Source organism: Gopherus evgoodei, chromosome 10 (assembly GCF_007399415.2).
Source record: "Gopherus evgoodei ecotype Sinaloan lineage chromosome 10, rGopEvg1_v1.p, whole genome shotgun sequence".
In the NCBI taxonomy this organism is placed as follows: Eukaryota; Metazoa; Chordata; order Testudines; family Testudinidae; genus Gopherus; species Gopherus evgoodei.
The window spans coordinates 29,478,202-29,499,342 of NC_044331.1; the positions used below are offsets into that span (position 1 = coordinate 29,478,202).

Sequence of the window (21,141 nt, forward strand, 5' to 3'; positions counted from 1 at the left end):
AAAACTTCTGTTTAAGGCAACAAAAGTTCAGAATAAGAAACTGCAAACAAAAAGAAAAACTCTCCCAATTAGCACTGTTGTCCCTACAGCCTGTTTCCATTTGCACTTCTGCACTATTTAAGTAATTTGGCTAATTTTCCTCTCTAGCTCAATTTAGGCTAGAGTGCCAAAAATGGATTATTTTTGTGTTTCTGAGCAAAGTAACCTATTCAGCTCAGCTCCTGCAGGATTTGCTGAAGAAGAGTTTTTCTCTTCTAAAATATTTTTTACTGTATGTTGGCATGCAGGACCAGACTTTCATTTCTCTCCTAATAGTAACACAGCCAATAAGCCGAAACCTATTAGAAACATATCCAAAGCAGTGACTCAAGTTAATTAAAACAAATGTTAGTGTACATGGGAAAACTACAGGTGAACTTTAGTTCAAAAGCAATATTACTTCCAAACAAGCTAAAGTATGATGTAAGCTTCCAACCCAGCAGGAACCCATTCCAAGCTGCTTTGAAGGAAAAAAACATTCCTACCACTGATACCTTTGAGGGAGGGGTGGAGGGAAAGGGTGTTAAGGAAGAGAAATAAAGAATAAAATAAAATAGTAAGACCTCCCATAATGAGAGAGAGAGAGAAACACCACCCAAAACCTCTGCCTATAAAGTCATAAACTACAAGGTCTCAGCTGCACTGTAAGTGGGTTAACTGCACTGAGGTGCAATTAAATTGGATTCCCATCAGCTGCTTTGGGGAGTTTCTTCACTTTCCAGAAAACTTCAGAGTAAGAAAATAACTGGACTATTTCCAAATATTTTAGCAGAACATTCACCCAAGTATTCACATCCAGGACTCCAGAGTATATTTCCTGTCTTTACCTTTCAGAGCCAAAAACAACTGCACAAGGTGCAAACTGAGCAATCATCAGAGGTGAAAGTGGGCTGGTACGAGCTGGCACAGCGTACCAGTAAGATGTGGCCACCAGTATAGGCCCGTACACAACTGACATTAAAGGGCTACCACGCTGTCCCTTTTGCCCTGCCCAGGGGAATGGGGGCAAAAGCAGCAGCTGTCCCGTGGCCTGGCAATTTAAAAGGGCCCAGGGCTCCCAGATGCTGCTACTGCAGCAGTGGCCAGAGGCCCAGGCCCTTTAAATCACCTCCGGAGCCCCAGCAACATGGAAGGGCTGGCTGGGGGAGGCTGAGCTCCAACCACATCCCTTCCGCCTGAGGCCCCACTCCTTCTGCCCGAGGGCCCAGAGCTGGGTCCCCGTACCAATAAGACTTTTAAGTTACTTTCACCCCTGGCAGTCATACTATTTCCAGCACCACAGACTAAAGCACCAAAGATTTATGAATATGCCAAAGGCGCATGCATAAGGACTAGTGTCTAAACAGTCTCTTTATTCCCGGAGACTGGCTCAGATCCACCTATTTAATGTGTACCCTAATTTTTAATTCCATAAAGCCTTGTAAGAGTACATAAGAAAGATGCCAAACAATGTTAAGTTGTATCATTCACTAAAATTTTAGAAACAGTTACTGCTCCACTGCAGAAAACCTCTCTCCGAACATATCTGCTGTTCTGCAATTTCTGTCTACAGAAACAAAAGGAGCTCAACACAGAAATACACGTAGAAGCTGCTGACAGGGGGACAAAGTTACTCCCTCAGCAAACATACACCAGAATCTCAACATACAAGCAGGAACAACTTCCCCAGTGACAAAGCTGAGAGTTTACACTTAATTAGAAAGATGTCTCTCTTAGCCTGAGCAGCTAACAACAGTCTTGTTATCTGGCAGTTGATAGGTGGGGTCAGAGGGGTTTGGGGAAGTTCATAGATTTTAAGGCCACAAGGGACCATCATGAGCATCTAGTCTGACATCCTGCACATTGCACGCCACAGAACCTCATCCATCCGCTCCTGAAATTGACCCCTTACCTCTGGCTGAGGTACTGAAATCCTCAAATCATGATTTAAAGACTTCAAGTTACAGAGAATCCACCATATACAGTACTCTAGTTTAAATCTGGAGGGTTGGCAACCCTATGATCTGTTGCATGTAAGGGACAACATGTAAAACCAGAAGCATCCCAGAAAACTGGTAAGAAACTACATCACAAAGTGCTCCCAATGGTGAAACGCCCAGTAAGTGAACTCTGTCAAATTATCACCTTTAGTGACATGGCAAGGAAGAACATGCCTCTAGGGAAGAAGGCTAGCTGGTTGGGGAAACTTCCTCCCTATGATGTCATTTTAGCAGGGACATTCCCCTCCTCTCTGCACTTTAAGATCCCACCTTGAAGGCCACTTCTTTGAGTTTGCAGAGAGTGAATAACAGAGCCCATCCAACACTAGTCCACAAACTAGTCCCAGTATGGAAGGCATTAGTCACTCTCTCTCCCAGCAGGGGACTGGGAATCCAATCTGCATCTGGCAACAGAGTATGCCAACCAACACAAGGGCACAGGGCCAGCCAGCCTCCCATCTTTTTTAAAAAAGATCCTGCATATAATGCCTAAAAGCAGAGGTATTTGCACCAAGTTAGTGCAAGAAATATACAGTAACACACCATACGTATTACTTCTAATAATACAAAACCCGAATTTCTGTAGCTCACCTTTCTGTGCTCAATTGATGTCTGCGGGATGACCAGTTGAAATCCTAATACCACTATGAAACTGAGAAGTCTGCAAAAAATAAATAATATTGATTGTGTATGTATTGCAGATAATCACTGAACCACACCACATACCCCAGCTACCTGTCTTAAAGCTTGAGCCTACAAAAGCTTAGGCACTTGAATAAAATTTACTGACATGAGTAGTCTCACCTGAAACATCCACATAACACAACATTTCTTGGACCACATAACATGTATTTCTGCAGCATGCTTGTGTTCATGTGTCCTTCTTAAAGGCAAAAAATATACCAAGCAACTTACCAGCATGATAATAAAGAGAGTAGTATTGGGTAAGCCACACAACTACACACACACACACACACAGTTTTATTACTACAAACTGTATCCCACTTTATGCTTGAATGAAGATGAAAGCTAACATTTTCAGAAGCATTCCATTAATTTTGTGCACCTCCATTTCTGGGTGCCCAGATATATTTCCCCTGATTTTCGAAAGTGCGAAGGAAAATTTAACTGTAAACAAACAAAACCAAACCCCACTTCTTAGTTCCTTCCTGGGACATGACTCCTCCCTCCTCAGTACGGTTGTGTAAAACAGTGTTGAGGAAGCACTGGACATGCACAGAACCTCCACGACTGCAAGGGAACAGGTTCCTCTCCAGTCAGCTGTGGAGACTGACTAGACTTTATAGCACAAGACCTGGGGGCAGCAAGACAACTCACCCGTCACTTTCTCCAGAGACTCTCACCACACCCAGGTGCCCGATACATGGTTCAATGTTTATGAGCCTATTCCCCCTGCCTCTCTCCATCCATGACATGTCAACAAAGAGAAAGATTTGCAGATAGCATCTCAGCAACCTCTGCTCCCCACTCCAAGTGGAGCTACAGGCCCCAAAGTCCAAGCTGCTTTTGAGCCTCTCTGGCCCTTCTTCCACCAACCAGGCAGACACTGATCCACCATCAATAAGGGGCTTACTTGTCACATCTATATGGGTCCAAATTTAGCTCAGTGAGGGGCCTCATTCTTGGCCCTGCTGCCAGCTATTTTGTGGTGCTCAAAAGGCTGCACAAAGGGGATTGCTAGTCAGAAGCACACCAGTTGCACCTAATATTTTTCTGTGATGGGGTTCGGTTCACGGGTGCAATCCAGACCACTGAGAGGTTGTGTCACTACCTACCCTGAAACCCTGGGTGCCTCACAATTGTTGCTGTAGCTCTCAACCAGCCTACAAGCAGGAGAGTCATACCCTGACTGTCTGTGTATAGCTGCAGCCCTGGTCTAGCAGACTCTGACCCCAGCAGCTTGAAGCAACACACCGTCACACGCTGGCTTCCACCAGCTTTAGTTACAGCCAGCACACTCCGAGTCCCAAATTTTCCCAAAACAGTGCGCCCTGTAATGTCCAGCCCGCTCCTGGACAGCTCAGAGAAATAAGGTCCGTTTGTTCCTCTAAAGACACAAAACCAACCAGCTTGCCACATTAACCGGAGTTAAGATTCACTTTAATTCAAACACAGCAATGGTAATTTAGATTAATGTTAAAACAAGTTTATTTACAAAAGATGACAGGATTTTAACGGAATTCAGGTACAAAAGGAGAAAAGTGAAAAATTGTTCTCATTAACCTCTGAGGATAGGACAAAAAGCAAAGGGCTTAAATTGCAGCAAGGAAGGTATAGGTTGGATATAAGGGAAAAAAACTTAACTGTCAGGGTAATTACTGGAACAAATTGCCTATGGTTGTGGAATCTCCATTACTGGAGGTTTTGAAGAACAGGTTAGACAAACACCTGTCAGGAATAGTCTAATTATTACTTAGTCCTGCCTTGAGTGCAGGGGACTGGACTAGATGATCTATCAAGGACCCTGCCAGTCTCACACTTCTATGATTAAGTTAGAAAGGGTTACAAGCAAATAAAAATGAAAACTCAGATCTAAAAAGTGTCAAACTTAATCTATCAAGGTACAACCTTACCTATGCAAGTTTCTCACCTATAATCAGTTTCCAGACAGTTCAACCATCCCTTGGTTGAAGGACCCATCTTTCTCAGCTTGCATGAGCTCTGTTCTGTGTGTTTGTCTAGTTATAGATGCAAAAGATGGCTTCTGTCTTTGTTTATCTTCCAAAGTCCAATGACTATTCCAAGAGGCAGGATGACTTCATGCTATGTTTCCCCTTCCTGTGGCCTTCCCACCCCTTGACTGATTTCTGCCTAAATGCAGCTTCCATCGGTTTTGGTCACACCTGGCTTAATCTCAGGAGATAGCTGCCTGCCCTCCTGTCTGAGAGGGAACCTGTTTCTCCACAGACTTTAAAACATAATATCATTAAGTATCCATATTTCCTCCTATACTTTTAATACATACATTTCACAATAATATTAATTAGTGTGTCGTTAGCTTTCAGCGAAGACCTCACTTATACACTTCATTAATACAGTAATACTGTATACGATCAGTTGATTCAATTGCTTAACATCTGAGATTCAGCCAACTGTTTTAATAAACCAGTAAACCTTTTAAATGGATTCTTCCAAAAAGTAAAACCCAGACCAAGCTTCCCTCTCCTGCTGGGTGTAGATACCACGCTGTCTCCTCACTCACTTGTTAGCATGAGGTTTGCCTCCACCCCTTGTTAGCTCGTTGGGTATGTTTATGTGATATGTAAATACATTCTCATTGTCCTTTAAAGTACATAAAAAGTAATTCCCAGTAGGGAAAACACATTCCTTTGTTTAGGGAAGATCAGTTTACCAACTCCCCCTGACATATCTGGTTTATCTGCACTTTGGCTGTAATTCCAGCATATATTTATAACTCTCAGTGCCCACTGCATATGTACATCACGCAAGAATTTTAATGATCGGTGAGTCAGTTTTCATATCATACCGCACAAGGCATATTTTACACAAGGATTATTACAGTAGTGTGACTACAGGGGTGCTTACAGTCACACTCTTACCCAGCCTTAAGGAGACCACAATGACAATGAAGCTCAGAGAAACTCTGCTGTGTCTAGCCTCACCATCACAATGCCTCTTAAGTGGCCATTATAAATTAGCCTAAATTAGAACAGTCCTTTGGCTGCTCTTATTTGCACCAGAGATTGGTGTGTCCCCTAGGAAGCCCTAGGATCTGGGAAGGCAGACAGGCAATTTATGGCCACTTTTACCTCTCTCTGCATTCACTTGGATTGAGGCCACTGAATTTACAGTAAAAATTAACTTGGTCCTATGAACACCGAGTAGTCTGATGAATTTCAAAAGCAAAGACAAAAATGATGGAGATGATGAAACACAGTGCACCACAAAGAATCCAGCTGCAAACTAAGGGCTTATCTACACAGTCAGGTAATTTGCTTTACGGAGGTGATATTTCTAAAGTGCACCATGCCCTAGGTAACCTTTAATGCACACCAGCAGGATACACACAGATCAATTAATGTGCAACATCTTAGTGCACTTTAGAAATCATCACCCCATAAGGCATATTACCCCATCATGAAGACAAGCCCAACAGATCAGACAGAATTCAACTATATTTCCCACTCACAGCTCCCTTCTCCACAATCCTTTAAAATATTCTACATTGTTTCAGACACTTTCAGAGGGGGGCTGACAAATCTCATCAGGAGCAAGGTATCTCATACAGTGATCGCTTCGTAGTCTTGAAACAGTTAACAGAAATTCTACTAAAAAAGTCATCTAGGCTTTTAAACTCCACAACAAAAATGAACAACGTGTCACAAGCTTTAAACCAAAACTGCTGTTGAGTTGTTAGGTCCTGACCCAGGCCTGAGTATTCTGGGTTAGGTCCCAGGAAATCTTCTCCTGACCCATCTTCACCCAGCACTAGGGTTACCACCTGGCTGGTATTTGACCAGCTTGGCCTTTTTTTGTTTGTTTGTTTTTATGTATTGCCAGAAACAGAATTTAATCTGCCAGGGTTTTTTGAACTGGTTCTAAAGATTTTCATTATTATCATCACAATACACTGGGATATCTAATGTTAGAAGTTTCTGTGTCCAGCTAACAATGCTACGATGTTGCTATTAAAAATAAGAAATTGCTGCAAATGGCAAATTCAAACAGCAAATATAAATTCAAGAAATAGACTAAACGGATTTTCTTTATGTATAAAGTTCCAGAAAGTTCACATTCAAGTATACACTTAAAAATATAGAATCAATGAAGTTTGGGAGGGGAAAAGGAATCTCAGTGAAGATGGAAACAAACAAAGCAGCTTGGAGAAACACGACCAAGGTAAGAAAATGATGTTATAAATCTTATCTATAGGTGCTCTCTCTCTAGATACTATAAAGTGACTGTTGATGTGGGTGTGTGGAGTTCCTTTTGGTTGGAGTTGTGGTGGGCTTGCCTTCTGGGGAGCATGCTAGGTTTTTTGCATTTTAAAAGGTGGTAACCCTACCCAGCACTCCTCCTTAGGAGAAGCAAGCAAGCCATCTTATCTTGTCTGGTAGGTCCTGATTGCCTCCTGGCTCTTCTAACTGACAGAGGTGCAAATCTTGCTGGTTCCCCCAGTATCAAGCTTGAGTCACTTCTCTAGGCAGTGTTTGGAGGTCTAAACTCACTACCCCTCTTTCCCAGGTCATACGTCTCCTTCGAGAGGGTGTGTCAAGGCAGTGACAGCTCCAACAGGGGCAGAGAAGCCTTGATATACACTGTCACAGGGGTCTATCAAACAGAGATACTTTTTCTGCACTTGCCATTTCGTTACCACAAACACAGAAAACTCAAGAAAATAGTTCTCTACATTAGAAAGATATTTGTTTGCCTTCACTAACATACTGGGGGTGGGGGAACTGGCCATTGGATAATATTATATAGTGCCTATCACCACCTCATTATCATGTTCTAGTCCTCTTGCACAAAGCAATAACCATGAAAAAGGATAAAAACTAAAGCTAAATCATTAGGCAGTGCCAGTCTTGTTTTCTTTGTTTTTAAATAAGAACATTTTAAAGCCCTTTTAAAAACCATGTTGCATCTTTTATTGTTATTAGCACCCAGAGCCTCTGCATACACAGTAAGAGACAATCCCCATCCTGAAGAGGGGGCACTTCCAAACAAATGGAGGGAGAAAACAGAGGCATAAAGAGGGGAAATAATTTGCCCAAGGTCATATAACAGATAAAAGGCAAAACTGGAAACAGAACTCAGATCTTCCTACTCCCAGTCTAGTGCCCTAACCACGGAACATGCTGTTTTCCCAAATGTGTCCTGTAATCCAGGAGCCACATATGCTTTTTCCCATGGGCAGGTGATCTCCTTCATAGTGCCCCATTTCAATGAAGTTTCAATAGAAATATGACAAACTCCTAGCTAGAACACAAATCACAGACACCCCTGGGCAGCTTCATATTATATGATCCCCGGAATAGTTTCGGAACATCTGATTTGCTCCAGTTGAATACCCGCTTTACTTTTTCAGAGGTCTTCACCCTCTGTCTAGCTTCTACTCTCCCTGTTCCCTCAGAGGGTACAATAGGAAATTCAGCATTTGCATAGGGAAACTAACTTTCATGAACAGCAAAAGGCCAGGCTCAGTCAATGGGCAGCACATTTCTATGAATACATTTTAATAAAATCCTGCATGAGGGTGGCAGTTCTAAAGTGAGCAAGGACTATAATCTTCAAAGCAAATTACTTACCAGATTAAAAGTTCCCACTTCAAAATTGAACTCCTTAGCACGTGTGTGATTATTCTGTGCCAAGCTTTTCCTGACCAGTCTCTAAAAAGGGGATTACAATTCAGCATGTGTGTGAACATGTGCACAGGGACAATGAGGGTAGTTTATAGTTTGTCTCTGTGTATATGCTTGGGTCTGCCAAAAATATTTGTTATCAGCCTACTGTTTCAAGCACATAGGAAATCTGGCAGGAATACTTAAGCCTTCCTGAGGAAAGCCTCTGGGTTGATTGAGGGGTTGTGATTTTTTTTTTTTAATTTTGTGTTATTTCACTTTGACTCAGTTGACTTTGGCCGCTTCTCTGGAGTTGGTAATTTTATTTATCATGCTTGACTAGTGCTAGGTTCCCTAAACTACAAAAATAGGTTTATCCTGCTCTGAAGATTTGTTACAGATGTTATAAATAAGCCAAAAAAATACCAAGCACACATCAAAATTAGGCACATATATGTATGTAGGGATATATCAAACTGTCAAACCAAAACATCCATCTCACACTAGGTAGAGAATACAGTAATACTCCCCCATAGTGGCAATGCCATCTTTTGTTTAAATCAATGTCTCGGGGGAGGTTTCCTGTTGAAGACACTAATGCTCTTATCTGGGGAGAACTGTCATAGAATTAATAGAATATCAGGGTTGGAAGGGACCTCAGGAGGGTCATCTAGTCCAACCCCCTGCTCAAAGCAGGCCCAATCCCCAGACAGATTTTTGCCCCAGATCCCTAAATGGCTCCCTCAAGGATTGAACTCTCAACCCTGGGTTTAGCAGGCTAATGCTCAAACCATTGAGCTATCCCAAAAGGCCCCCCTCCCCCATAGAAAACCCAAGGGGGGATGCCCCTCAGTGAGTTTCTCCCCTATTATTGATTATGGTATGGGGAATGGTTGTCTCCTCATGATATAAGCTGTGGGGCCACTCTGTATCATATCCTGTGCCTCTGGCAGCCATGGTGAGTGACTTCCCTGAGCATGGTGGCTTCTTGGTCTGTCTTGTGAGGGGAGGCTGGGAGAAGTCTCCACAGAAAAGGTAGCACTGTTATAGGCTGCAATATATAGAAGATCCATTGGAGTGTGAAATCCGAGCTGAAAGCTCAAGATAGAAGCAAGTCTGGATCTGGGGATTTGGGTCCAAACCCTAGCATTTGAAATTCAGAAGAGAGAGGGTTGGACCTGAGGGGTCACTTCCAGTCCATTTTCATACAAATGAAAGAAAACACACAATGGCCTAGCAGTCATGAACATGTGAGTCAATCATTCCAACAACATACAACTTTCAACTTTAATGCATACAATTCAAAGTTTAAGAACAAAAATTATTTAAAAGGCATTTACTATAAATAGGAGTCATTAGATCTCACCAAAAATGGTAAAAAAGATCTGCAAATTACAAGAAATCCTGCTAGGACACTGACACAAGGTGAAAACAAGCCCTCCTGGAACAAGACATTGGGAACTTTCCAATTCTCCTCTCCCCTCCTCTCAAAGATTGTCCTTGCCTGATTGTTCTAAGTGAACTATGCACTTAACCATTCGATCATTTAGACTGGACTTTGCATTAAACTACTAATGGTCCAAATAGTTAAAACAACACTTGCTTGTAAAGTGTACAGATATACAGTCAATCAATTCTTATTGCACTATGACAAGAGCATATTAAATCATTAAAAAAAAATTTATTGTACAACTTACCTCAAAGATACTATTAAAATGTCTACCATGATCCTTGACTATGAAGTCTTTTGGGGTGAACAAATGCCCTTCGGTGTGTTAGAGTCCAGATTGCAGATTACACACAAATCCTACAGAAATAGAGAAAAATAAATATTTGTCAATACTTATTCAATAGTTTCCAGGATGCCAATGAAACTAGAGATAGGTCCCAACCAAACATCTGTAGCTGAACTCCTTTGGACTTTGCAGCAATTCAGATCAAAACTTACGGTCTACCTCTACTTAGCAAAAGCACTTGAGTATGTGCTTAAATATGAGCAAACATTTAAGTCCCACTGTAGTCAATGAGACTTGAGGAATGGACTGCCAAATGGACTGGTCTGAATAACAAAATATAAATAACTAGTGTTAAAAAAGGTACTTGTCTTTTTATTTCATGCCTCTGTTACAGCACTTTGGTGGCTTCAGTTCCCCACTGGTGCGCCAGCAAGCACCATACCATTATTTCACAACTGCCTCACACAGGCTTAGGTCGTTTATTTTTTTTTTTAGGATATGACAAGGATTCTTTAAAAGGGTTTCCAAATGTTAGTACCAATATCTTTTCTAAGCATTCAAGTGCACACTGCAGAAGATAAGACTCCTCTGTGGTCCAGCCAAAATGCAAGAGCCAATACATCCTCTCTGAATTCATCACATAGTCTGTCCTGGTATCTTAGGCATTTCTATGGCCTGATCATCATAGTTATCAGAGTGCCTCATGATTTTTAAAGAAATATCCTCACAACACCCCTGTGATGTAGGGCAGTGATATCAACCCCACATTAAAGATGGGGGAAATCGAGGCACAGAAAGGCTAAGTGACTTGCCCACAGTCACACCAGAAGCCTGTGGCAGAGCAAGGAATTGAGATCTGGATCATCCAGATCTAAGGCAGTGCCTTAACCACTGGACCTTCCTCTCCTAGTTATAAAATGCTCTATATCTGTGCCTTTTAGTTTTGCAAACACAAACATGAGTTCTGTTAGCCCATTATATCATGTTCATAAGTTCTGAATTGTTGGGACACTGTGGATTCTTTGTCTGGTAAAGTTGCAGTCAACATACTGGGTGTCCAGTAGCAGAAGTGGGATTTCGAAATATGAATGAGACGAGGGTGGCAAGTTGTATGGGCCCACGGTACCCAGGCTCCAGGAATATTCAAGGCCCGGGTGCCCAACTCCACCAATGTTCGGAGCCAGGTCTCTCCCCTGGCCCTGCCTGCCACCCCCAGGCACCTTCCCCGTAGCGTCCCACAGCTCCCATCTGCCGCTCCCTGACCCCAGAGTGTCCCTGCCTACAACACAAGAGCGGCACTGGCAGCAGGCTGAGGCAACTGTTGCTCCTGAGGAGGGAAAGAAGCGCAAACATGATTGGCAGCCCTCCCCTCCCCTGGCACCCACCGGGAGGAGACACTGAGGGGCTTCTGGGAGATGGAGTCTAGACCTCACCTGAGCAGCTGCTGGGGCTTGGGTGAGAGTGTCCGACCGTCTGATCCCACCACCACCCCCCGCCCGCAGCCACCACTCCTGCCCCATGCTGGGCAAGGGGTAGCCCCATCCCCCATGAGGCTATGGTGAGGGGAAACAAGCTGCAGCGGGGGAGGAGGCCATCTGTGATGACAGTCCCCTCCACTCCAACACCCACCATAGGGGAGGTGAGGGGCTTCCTGGACCTGAGAGGAGTCTAGCCTCTAGGAATACATGTAGTGACAGTGACAGTGCCGGGTGATGCTGGGGGGGGGGGAAGAGGGGGCCCTCTCCCTCAGAGCTCCCCTCAGGGACAGGGCTGGGGGACTGTGGAGTCCTCCTCTCTGGCCCCAGCCCTGGGACAGCCTGCCTACACCCCAAACCCCTCATCTCCTGCCCTACCCCATCCCAGAGCCCGCACCCCCAGCCAGAGCCCTCACCCCCCTCACCCCAACCTTAGCCCCCTCCTGCACCATGAAACCCTCATCCCCGGCCCCACCCTACAGCCCTCACCCCCACACCTCAATCCTCTGCTCTAGCCTGAGCCCCTCCCACAACCCAAACACCTCATCCCCAGCCCCACCCCAAAGCCTGCGCCCCCAGCCAGAGTCCTCATCCCCCTCCCACCATACACACCCCCACAAGGCAGGTGTGGGGACACAGGACTTGGACCCATTTGGGCACCACCAAAAATTATACCCAGGGGCAGCAGGTTTGTGAGAATCTAGAAAATCTGCTTCAGAGGAGCACAGTATAGTTCTAAATTTAATTTCATGTTAGGATTGAATCTATATCTATGCATCTCAGAGCTGGATCAAGCCCTGTCTGCGTTTTGCCATTTACAAGTAGCTATGTATTGAAATGCAATGCGGTGAACAGAAACATTAGAGCAGTGGTTCTCAAACTTTTGTACTGGTGACCCCTTTCACATAGCAAGCCTCTGAGTGTAACCCCCCTTATACATTTTAAAAAAAACTTTTAAATATATTTAACACCATTATAAATGCTGGAGGCAAAGCAGGGTTTGGGGTGGAGGCTGACAGCTCATGATCCCCGCACGTAATAACCTTGTGACTCCCTGAGGGGCCCCAACCCCTAGTTTGAGAACCCCTGCATTAGAGCATTGCTGCTCAAAGATAAAGATCTAGTAACTTCTGTCAACCAGACAGACAACTAAAAGCCGGCTAGAGAAAGACAAGGTTTATGAGAACTTTTTTAAAATGGATATAGTTAGGTGCCCTATACCAGAAATATGGATTGTTTATAGGTAATGGGACAAGCTGCACATCCCATATAATCCAGGAGATTGCCAAAGACAAATCTGAATGTATTAAGAAAGATCTATTGTGTGATTTTTTTAACCACCACCAAAAAGTCTCCTCTTCATGGTTTTTCTTAATCAATGAATCAGAAAGCAGAGCATTATACAATAGCTGCAAATGAAATGCCCTAAAACAATGATTCTCAACCTTTCCAGACTACTCTACCCCTTGCAGAAATCTGATTTGTCTTGTCTACCCCGAGTTTCACCTCACAAAACTACTTGCTTACAAAATCAGACATAAAAATAAAAAAGTGTCACTGCACACTATTACTGAAAAATTGCTTACTTTCTGATTTTTACCATAATTGTAAACTAAATCAATTGGAATATAAATATTGTACTTTTCAGTGTATACTATATAGCACAGTATAAACAAGTCATAGTCCGTATGAAATTTTAGTTTGTCCTGACCTTGCTAGTGATTTTTATGTAGCCTGCTGTAAAACTAGGCAAATATCTAGATGAGTTGATGTACCCCCGAAAGACCTCTACATACTCCCAGGTGTATGCATACCCCTGGTTGAGAACCACTGCTCTAAAAGGCAGGGACTGAGAACAGTAGCCATCCAGGACAGAATATACTTTTGTACAGAAACTAATAGAGCCCTGGCACCACATATCAAAGTTACATAAAGTATCTGGTACTCCAGAGTACTAAGTCATCATAATCACTTGGAGAGATCTGAAGGGTCTCAGGAAGTTAAGAAAAGCGGAAGCTATTCTGGGGAGTCAACAGAGTGTTAAAAAACACAATATTCATAAGGATAAGTAAGTTTAAAAGAGTTCCTCCTAAGACAAGATTTGAAAATATGCAGAAAGCTAATTTATTAGATATCTTTTAAATCTCATGGGACCTCTCACATGGAATTTTGCAAGTGATTGTACCTTTTGTTTATTGTGAATAGATGGCATTTCACTTTCATGAACTCCCATGCAAACTTAGTCACTCTTTCAATCTGTACATTTTCCTATATCCTGTCGTTTGCCATTATCTGTATATTAGCTATAAACACAGAACCTCCCTCTTTAATCTGTGTGTACAAATATGAAATAAGAAAGTTCATAAAACTACTTTAACCTGAAGCATGAAGCTTCTGTCATCTAGATTTATACATAAACTCAGAATAGGTATGTGCTGTGTAACCTATTTTATCTTGTTGACTTAAATATATGGAAGCCGAGTTACGTTTCCCTTGATATTTATCTTTCTGGTAGGATTGGGTATCTTGCCAGCTACTGACAATGGCTATTTGAAGTAGCTATGAAACTTGAGTGGCTTTTAAAAAGTATTTTCTAGTCATTTATAATCTCTCCTTTTAACTTTAGGAAAGTTCAATAGCAAATAACACTCAGCAAGATTTGTCTTTTAAAAAGAAAAATCAAATATCCCTCAAAGCATAGATAGTCTGAATAAAATGACAGACATGTCAGTAAAGTATGGTCTACCTGTTAGTTGCTCCTCTCTATTAATCTATACACAGTACGTGTCCTTTGGATCACCTCCAGTGCACTACATTAACAACACTCTCAAAAAGCAGTGTATACTACAGCAACTTTATCAAGCTGGATAATTTGTATATACCCTGCACATCCGATATACGCTGTGGGACACTGAATTTTTGCTGTTGGTTGCATGGGGACTTGAATAGACAGTAACTCAAACTGTTTATTAATTAAAAAAACCAAACTCATCTCTGAAATCTGGATGACAGGGATCTAATTCCTACAAAATTCATAAACACTGTCATGTGAAAATGAGGTTGTGTTGTGCTGCAGATTGCCATTGTTAAAGCATATTCTTGCATTAGCCATGTGGAGCAAATACATTTTACTGCAGAAATTATCAGAGCTCAAGCATTTACCTTGTAAAATGCAAAGGAATGACTACAGTCAAAATTTTCAACAGATCTAGCCTAAGCTAATGGTTTCCTGTAAGAGGAATCAGCGCCACATGACAGTGCAAAGGCCCTGTTTGTTGGGAGGCAGTTTCCCTTGGCTTCTTCATGATGTAGTGGATCCCTATAGGATAGGGATTAAGCCCTGGAACAAGAGAAGTAGAAATATTACTAATACCTGTATTAAACTGGTTGCCCCGCCCAACATATTTGGGGGAGACAAAATTCTGTTTGGCATAAATAAATATTACAAAGTAAAATCTCCCTTATAAAAATCATTCTAGAAAGCAGCTGCCCAACTCAGGTCAAACAAAATGCTTCTGGAACCTCTGGACAGATTTTAAAGTGATCATCTAAAACAAGGCTTGTACAGGAGGCAGTCTCACTGTACTGGGAATAACCAAGTCCCTTAGTATTGATGTAGCTCTCTTACGAATTGTTTTCGGTTCATTCGTCAGTTCATTTAAACTTACACTACCCTTTGAGTCATCACTATGGGAATCGGAGAGAAGGTTATACTGAACATGTATTTGTACTTGAAGATGATGATATGCCTCTAAAATCCATTGAAGAGCTTTTCCAACTCCATAAATATGCTAATTGTTGAAATGTGGATTTAGTAGATGAAATGATAGGGTTGATGATTACATGATAAATGTATTATTCTGACATGAATCATGAGCAGAGATTGAATTAATTGATATCAGGTGAGGAGGAAACCCACCAGGATGATATCAGTATCAAGTTGATTAGGAAGGTTTTAGATTTATAAACCCACAAGTCCTGAGGAGGGTAGGTTAAGTTGATACCCAGTTCCCAAAATGACGATAGGGTTGCTCTGAAAACACTAAAGTGAACGGAATCTTCTCATAAAACAGGAAAATGCATCTCTCTCCATGGTCAAGGTTGTAACAAGCTTTGCATTTTAAGCTTATGTTTGTTCCCCCTTCCACTTCTCTAAATGACTTTTATTGGGTCATATATATTGCTCATGTTCAAATTTTGCATGTTTGGCTTATTCAGTAAGAGGAGAATTTTTTTTTGTCAAAAAAGTCTGAGATGAATCACACAGAAATGCAATTATGAAGCCCCCAGAATTGGCAGGGAAAAGTGTCCTACCTGAAACTACTCCCAACATATCTTTAGAAATTGACTAGATTTCAGATTGATAGTGTCCCTTTAATCTTAAAAAAAAAAAAAAAAGTTAGAAAGTCAGAATATCTTAACATTTGTTTTTTAGTAGCTACAGTTCTGGAGGTTTTCTTACAATGCTAATATGCACTTACTTACAATCTCATCTCCAGTTCAACAACTTTTGCCTAGCAGTCTTAGTTCTGATTAACGTTAATAGGTGTTTGAATCGGTCTGTGTTGTCCTCCACAGCAACCTTCTTAGAAAAGCTTATGTAAAGGTCAAAATTAGGGCTTGGCTATGCCTTTGTCACATGACTGATCTTTTCCTGGCTTTACTGTACTCCTTTCATAAAGAAACAATAGTCAGAGTTTAACATTTTCCACAATTTTCTCTGAAGTAGGTAAACTGAGCATTATGTCCTATTAAAACAGCCCTCATACTTCAAAAGACCTTGGAGACAGAATAAAACCAGACAAATAATAATACCTCAGATCAAGAAAGGATAGACAAGCTATGTGTTATATTTAAAACCCTTGTGCTATTGTGAAATGTTGCATTATATTGTAAAAATGTTCTCGATATGAAAGAGATGGGGAAATAATTTACCACAAAAGCATCACTGGGCAACCCATAAGTTGATCCTTCATGCAACGACTTTGATTCTAATAATGAAACTATCCCAGACAAAGCCATTATGAAAAGTTATTGGAAAGACTCTTGCTTTACCAAACTGAGCAACGGCAATTCATAGCCATACAGTCTGCAAAGAAAGAGAGCATGGTATTGCAAAGTATTCCATTCTGAAGTGCTTAGGATCTAAAGTATTTCATAATAAAAGCATCCCAGATAAAAGGAGAAGTTTATATAATGTACCAACTGTATCGAGTCAATTTATGAAGATACCATGGATAATTGGCTACAATGAAGAAGAAAGCTGTGAGTTACACCAGAAGTCCAGTTCTCTCTCACCCAAGAGTATAAAAAGAGTAATTCCTCTGCAGTCAGGTCACTTACTACCAGTATAAAACTGAGTAGAGCTAGAGAGCTCTCAATATATAGAGACTTCACAAAGGCTTCCTCAGGAAGTCTTTTTTAAGAAAAAAAAAACAACCCAAGTTTCTTTTTCTGGTTATTGATTCTAGTCCTTTGTATAGAAACATGCACTTGTATGGAGTTACAACAGTGTACTCTGAAAAAACAAGCAGCAAAAAAAGATTATCTTAATTTAATGCCTGAAGGTATTAAAGACTCTCCAACATGCAGTTAGATCTATGGAAAGAAGCCCACTGAATTCCAAGCATTGCTCCTTTCTAACAGCTTTTGGAGTCCCCAAACAACAAAGTGGGTCAATGGAATCCAAACAATGGGGTTTTTTTTTAGAAGAGTCCTATTAAAAAAAATAAGAGAGTGATCTATCTGAAGTAATCCGTCCTGCCATGTCCTTCTGATATGAAGGAAAAAAGTCTGTTCCAGCAGGTAATCTGAACTGGGTGGAAAATAATAGCCCAGCTGCAGCAGGTAAGCACACAGCACAATTCAGGAGGGAGAATCATAGAATATCAGGGCTGGAAGGGACCTCAGGAGATCTAGTCCAAGCCCCTGCTCAAAGCAGGATCAATCCCCAACTAAATCATCCCAGCCAGGGCTTTGTCAAGCCTGACCTTAAAAACCTCTAAGGAAGGAGATTCCACCACCTTCTTAGGTAACCCTCAGTGCTTCACCACCCTCCTAGTGAAAAAGTTTTTCCTAATATCCAACCTAAACCTCCCCTACTGCAACTTGAGACCATTACTCCTTGTTCTGTCAACTATCTATATCCATCCTCTTTGGACCCCCCTTTCAGGTAGTTGAAAGTAGCTATCAAATCCCCCCTCATTCTTCTCCTCTGCAGATTAAACAATCCAGTTCCATCAGCCTCTCCTCATAAGTCATGTGCTCCAGCCCCTAATCACAGTACTTCAGATGAGGCCTCACCAATGCCGAATAGAGGGGAATGATCACATCCCTCGATTTGCTGGCAATGCCCCTACTTATACAACCCAAAATGCTGTTAGCCTTCTTGGCAACAAGGGCACACTATTGACTCATATGCAACTTCTCATCCATTGTAACCCCTAAGTCCTTTTCTGAAGAACTGCTGCCTAGCCATTTGGTCCCTAGTCCACAGCAGTGCATGGGATTCTTCTGTCCTAAGTGCAGGACTCTGCCCTTGTCCTTGTTGAACCTCATCAGATTAATTTGGCCCAATTATCTAATTTGTCTAAGTCCCTCTGTATCCTATCCCTACCCTCCAGCGTATCTACCACTCCTCTCAGTTTAGTGTCATCTGCAAACTTGCTCAGGGTGCAGTCCACGCCATCCTCCAGATCATTAATGAAGATATTGAATAAAACCGGCCCCAGGACCGACCCTTAGGGCACTTCGCTTGATACTGGCTGCCAGCTAGACATGGAGCTATTGATCATTACCTGTTGAGCCCGATGATCTTGCCAGCTTTCTATCCACCTATAGTCTATTCATCCAGCCCATACTTCTTTAACTTGCTGGCAAGTATACTGTGGGAGACCATATCAAAAGCTTTGCTAAAGTCAAGGAGTAACATGTCTACTGCTTTCCCCTCATCCACAGAGCCAGTTATCTCGTCACAGAATGCAGAGGCGGCTTTTAGCCTCCTTTGTCCTCCCCCTATTCTGGCCCAGCATGCTAGACTGTTCCCTCGGCATAAGCCAATGGCCCCGAGATGCTAATACAGCAGCTGGGTACAAGTGGGTATAAACATGCCCCTGCCATGCCTCTTATCTCAGCTATATCTCCTGCAATTGCTGCAAGAAGGGAGACAGTGTAGGAGTCATTACACTAACTCTTCATCAGTGGAACAGCCCCTACACTATAAAGATTGTCTCATGGTCAGCCACACCATCTTCGGAGCTGCTTTGCATCAGCATTGCAAAGTGGCTGTAGCACAGACCAGGCTCTGGACCAAGAAATTTGGTGATCACATGGCCATCTGAAAGTGTGCAAGAATACTGTATTCTCCCCACCCTCAACTCCTGTACTCTAGAAGCGTCAGGTAGAGAAAACTGCATACTCCTCTCCGTTGCAGGCCTCTAATTTTCAGTAACAAACTGCATGAGGAAAATATTACGCTGTTTGGGCACTTAAGAGCATGGTATTCCATTACACTTGGATGTGGGGAGAGCTGAGGAGGAAAGGGGAGTTATTCTGACAGCTTCATCATGATGAGAGGTTGCTTATGACTTTGAGGGAGGCTACCAACTACAGCAATGTAAACACATTATGCGTCAGTCTCTACTAATCAAGACACTTGAATATAAAAGATTAATTTTTGTTGTACTTGGGAGGAACCTCTTTTGCTGCAGTGGAACATTCCACAACAAGTAAAGACTGGGAAATCCTGTGGGGATTTGTGTTGAACATCTTCAGTTTATAAGCCACTTTGAGATCCTTCGTGATGAGGAGGTTCTATGTCAAATGCTCTGGACAGGATAGAGGGAAGACAGTCTCCTCTAACTGGTGCATTGCTCAGTGGGAAAGGCATTAAAATAGGTTGTGTTTTCCCTGCAATTTCCTAATAGATTTCTTGGGTGAAAATCAAATAATAAAAAAACCTTTTAAAATACAGGAGAGGCTGCATTTCAGAGCATTTAAGAAAAAATCAGTGTTGTATAAAATGAAGCCCTGATGTTACTGCAAGGAGATGACGGAGACAACAGGTCTGATTGTAGTCCTAGAAGTGGTATAATATACAAAAAATGAGTGGCTATATAAGAAATTTCCCACACCCATAACTTTCTTTGATCCATACTAATCTCATCTACTGCTCAGTACAGATACATAACTTACAGAAAATGGTCTTTATCTTATTCTCTCCTTTCACCACTTGCTAGATGAAGAGTGTTTTCACAAGATAAGATTTCTCTTTGAAGTCAGAGACAATTGAAAAGTTTATCACCACATACAGCAGTTTGCCTCTACCATTACACAAGTGATCACACTGGTGCTGATGTTCAGAAAGGAAATGCTTTGGGGATGGCTATTACCTATGACACTTGGCAAAAGTTTCCCAACTTATAACTGTATTACTGTCAAGGTTTTACAGATCCATTGCTACAGCTGAAACTAAGATCACTGGCCTGAACCCACTCCTTTCAGCAGTGGACCACAGGTAGCTCATGGAAATTGATGGATTGCTTTTCTTGTTTATTTTCAGATTGGAAAGCTACCAAATGATGTTACATGCCAAAAACAGAAAAGGATTTTACTTTTTACACTTACACACACGTCTTTTCTCAACATTTATTAATAAAAATATCTTAGCTCTACAAACCCAGCTGATTTTTCACTTTCCCACAAAAAGATACGCTGAGCCACTTCTAGTATCCTCTGCCTAGAATTTTCTATCAGGCCATAGGCTTTGAGAGTCAAGAATGGCCCATCAAACATCATCTGCAAATAGAGAGAAAGCTAAAGCTAAACCTGTTTTGGGATGTAACGTTTCCTTTTCTCTTTGGTGCAGATGTAATAGATTTTGAAATGCAACATACCTACTACCAAATTCAGTCTGGATGACTCAAACACCTGGCCATTCACCCTACTTACTGAGCCACATCCTCAGCAGTGCCATAGGTCCATTTCAGTTCGCATACATCTGCACTATTCCACTGACTTCAGTGGAGTGTTCCAGTTTAAGTCGACTCAGATCTGGCCATTACATCTAAAATGAATAATTTATATTGTAATGCTCGTAAATGATTAGGATAAAAATAAAAAATAAAAATAAAAAAAAGGGGGACAACTTTCCCGGTATTGAACCTCCCTTCTTCTTAAAATTCCTCCAACACATCCTAATGTGCAGTATTATATTTTTACAATAATGTGGATTCTCACAAACCTGGGTGACTGGGCAACAAAATGGCAGATGAAATTCAGTGTTAATAAATGCAAAGTAATGCACATTGGAAAACATCCCAACTATACATATAAAATGATGGGGTCTAAATTAGTTGTTACCACTCAAGATATATCTTGGAGTCATTGTGGATAGAAAATATCACATTGCCTCTATATAAATCCATGGTACACTCCCGTCTTGAATACTACATGCAGATGTGGTTGCCCTTTCTTAAAAAAAGTCATATTGGAATTGGAAAAGGTACAGAAAAGGGCAACAAAAATAATTTGGGATATAGAACAGCTTCCATATGAGTAGAGATTAATAAGACTGGGACTTTTCAGCTTG

At 41.7% G+C, this 21,141-nt stretch overlaps 1 protein-coding gene across 1 annotated transcript in view; it reads right to left on the reverse strand.

The window, feature by feature from the left end:
• THSD4 (thrombospondin type 1 domain containing 4) overlaps positions 1 to 21,141 on the reverse strand; it is a 658,049-nt gene that overhangs the window by 607,063 nt on the left and 29,845 nt on the right. Inside the window, exons 2-3 of the mRNA XM_030578300.1 lie at positions 10,039 to 10,148; positions 2,610 to 2,679 (exon numbers count right to left, since the gene is read on the reverse strand). Of these exons, the coding sequence (XP_030434160.1) occupies positions 2,610 to 2,679; positions 10,039 to 10,067 (99 nt within the window). The 5' untranslated portion in view covers positions 10,068 to 10,148. The remainder of the gene's footprint in view (positions 1 to 2,609; positions 2,680 to 10,038; positions 10,149 to 21,141) is intronic.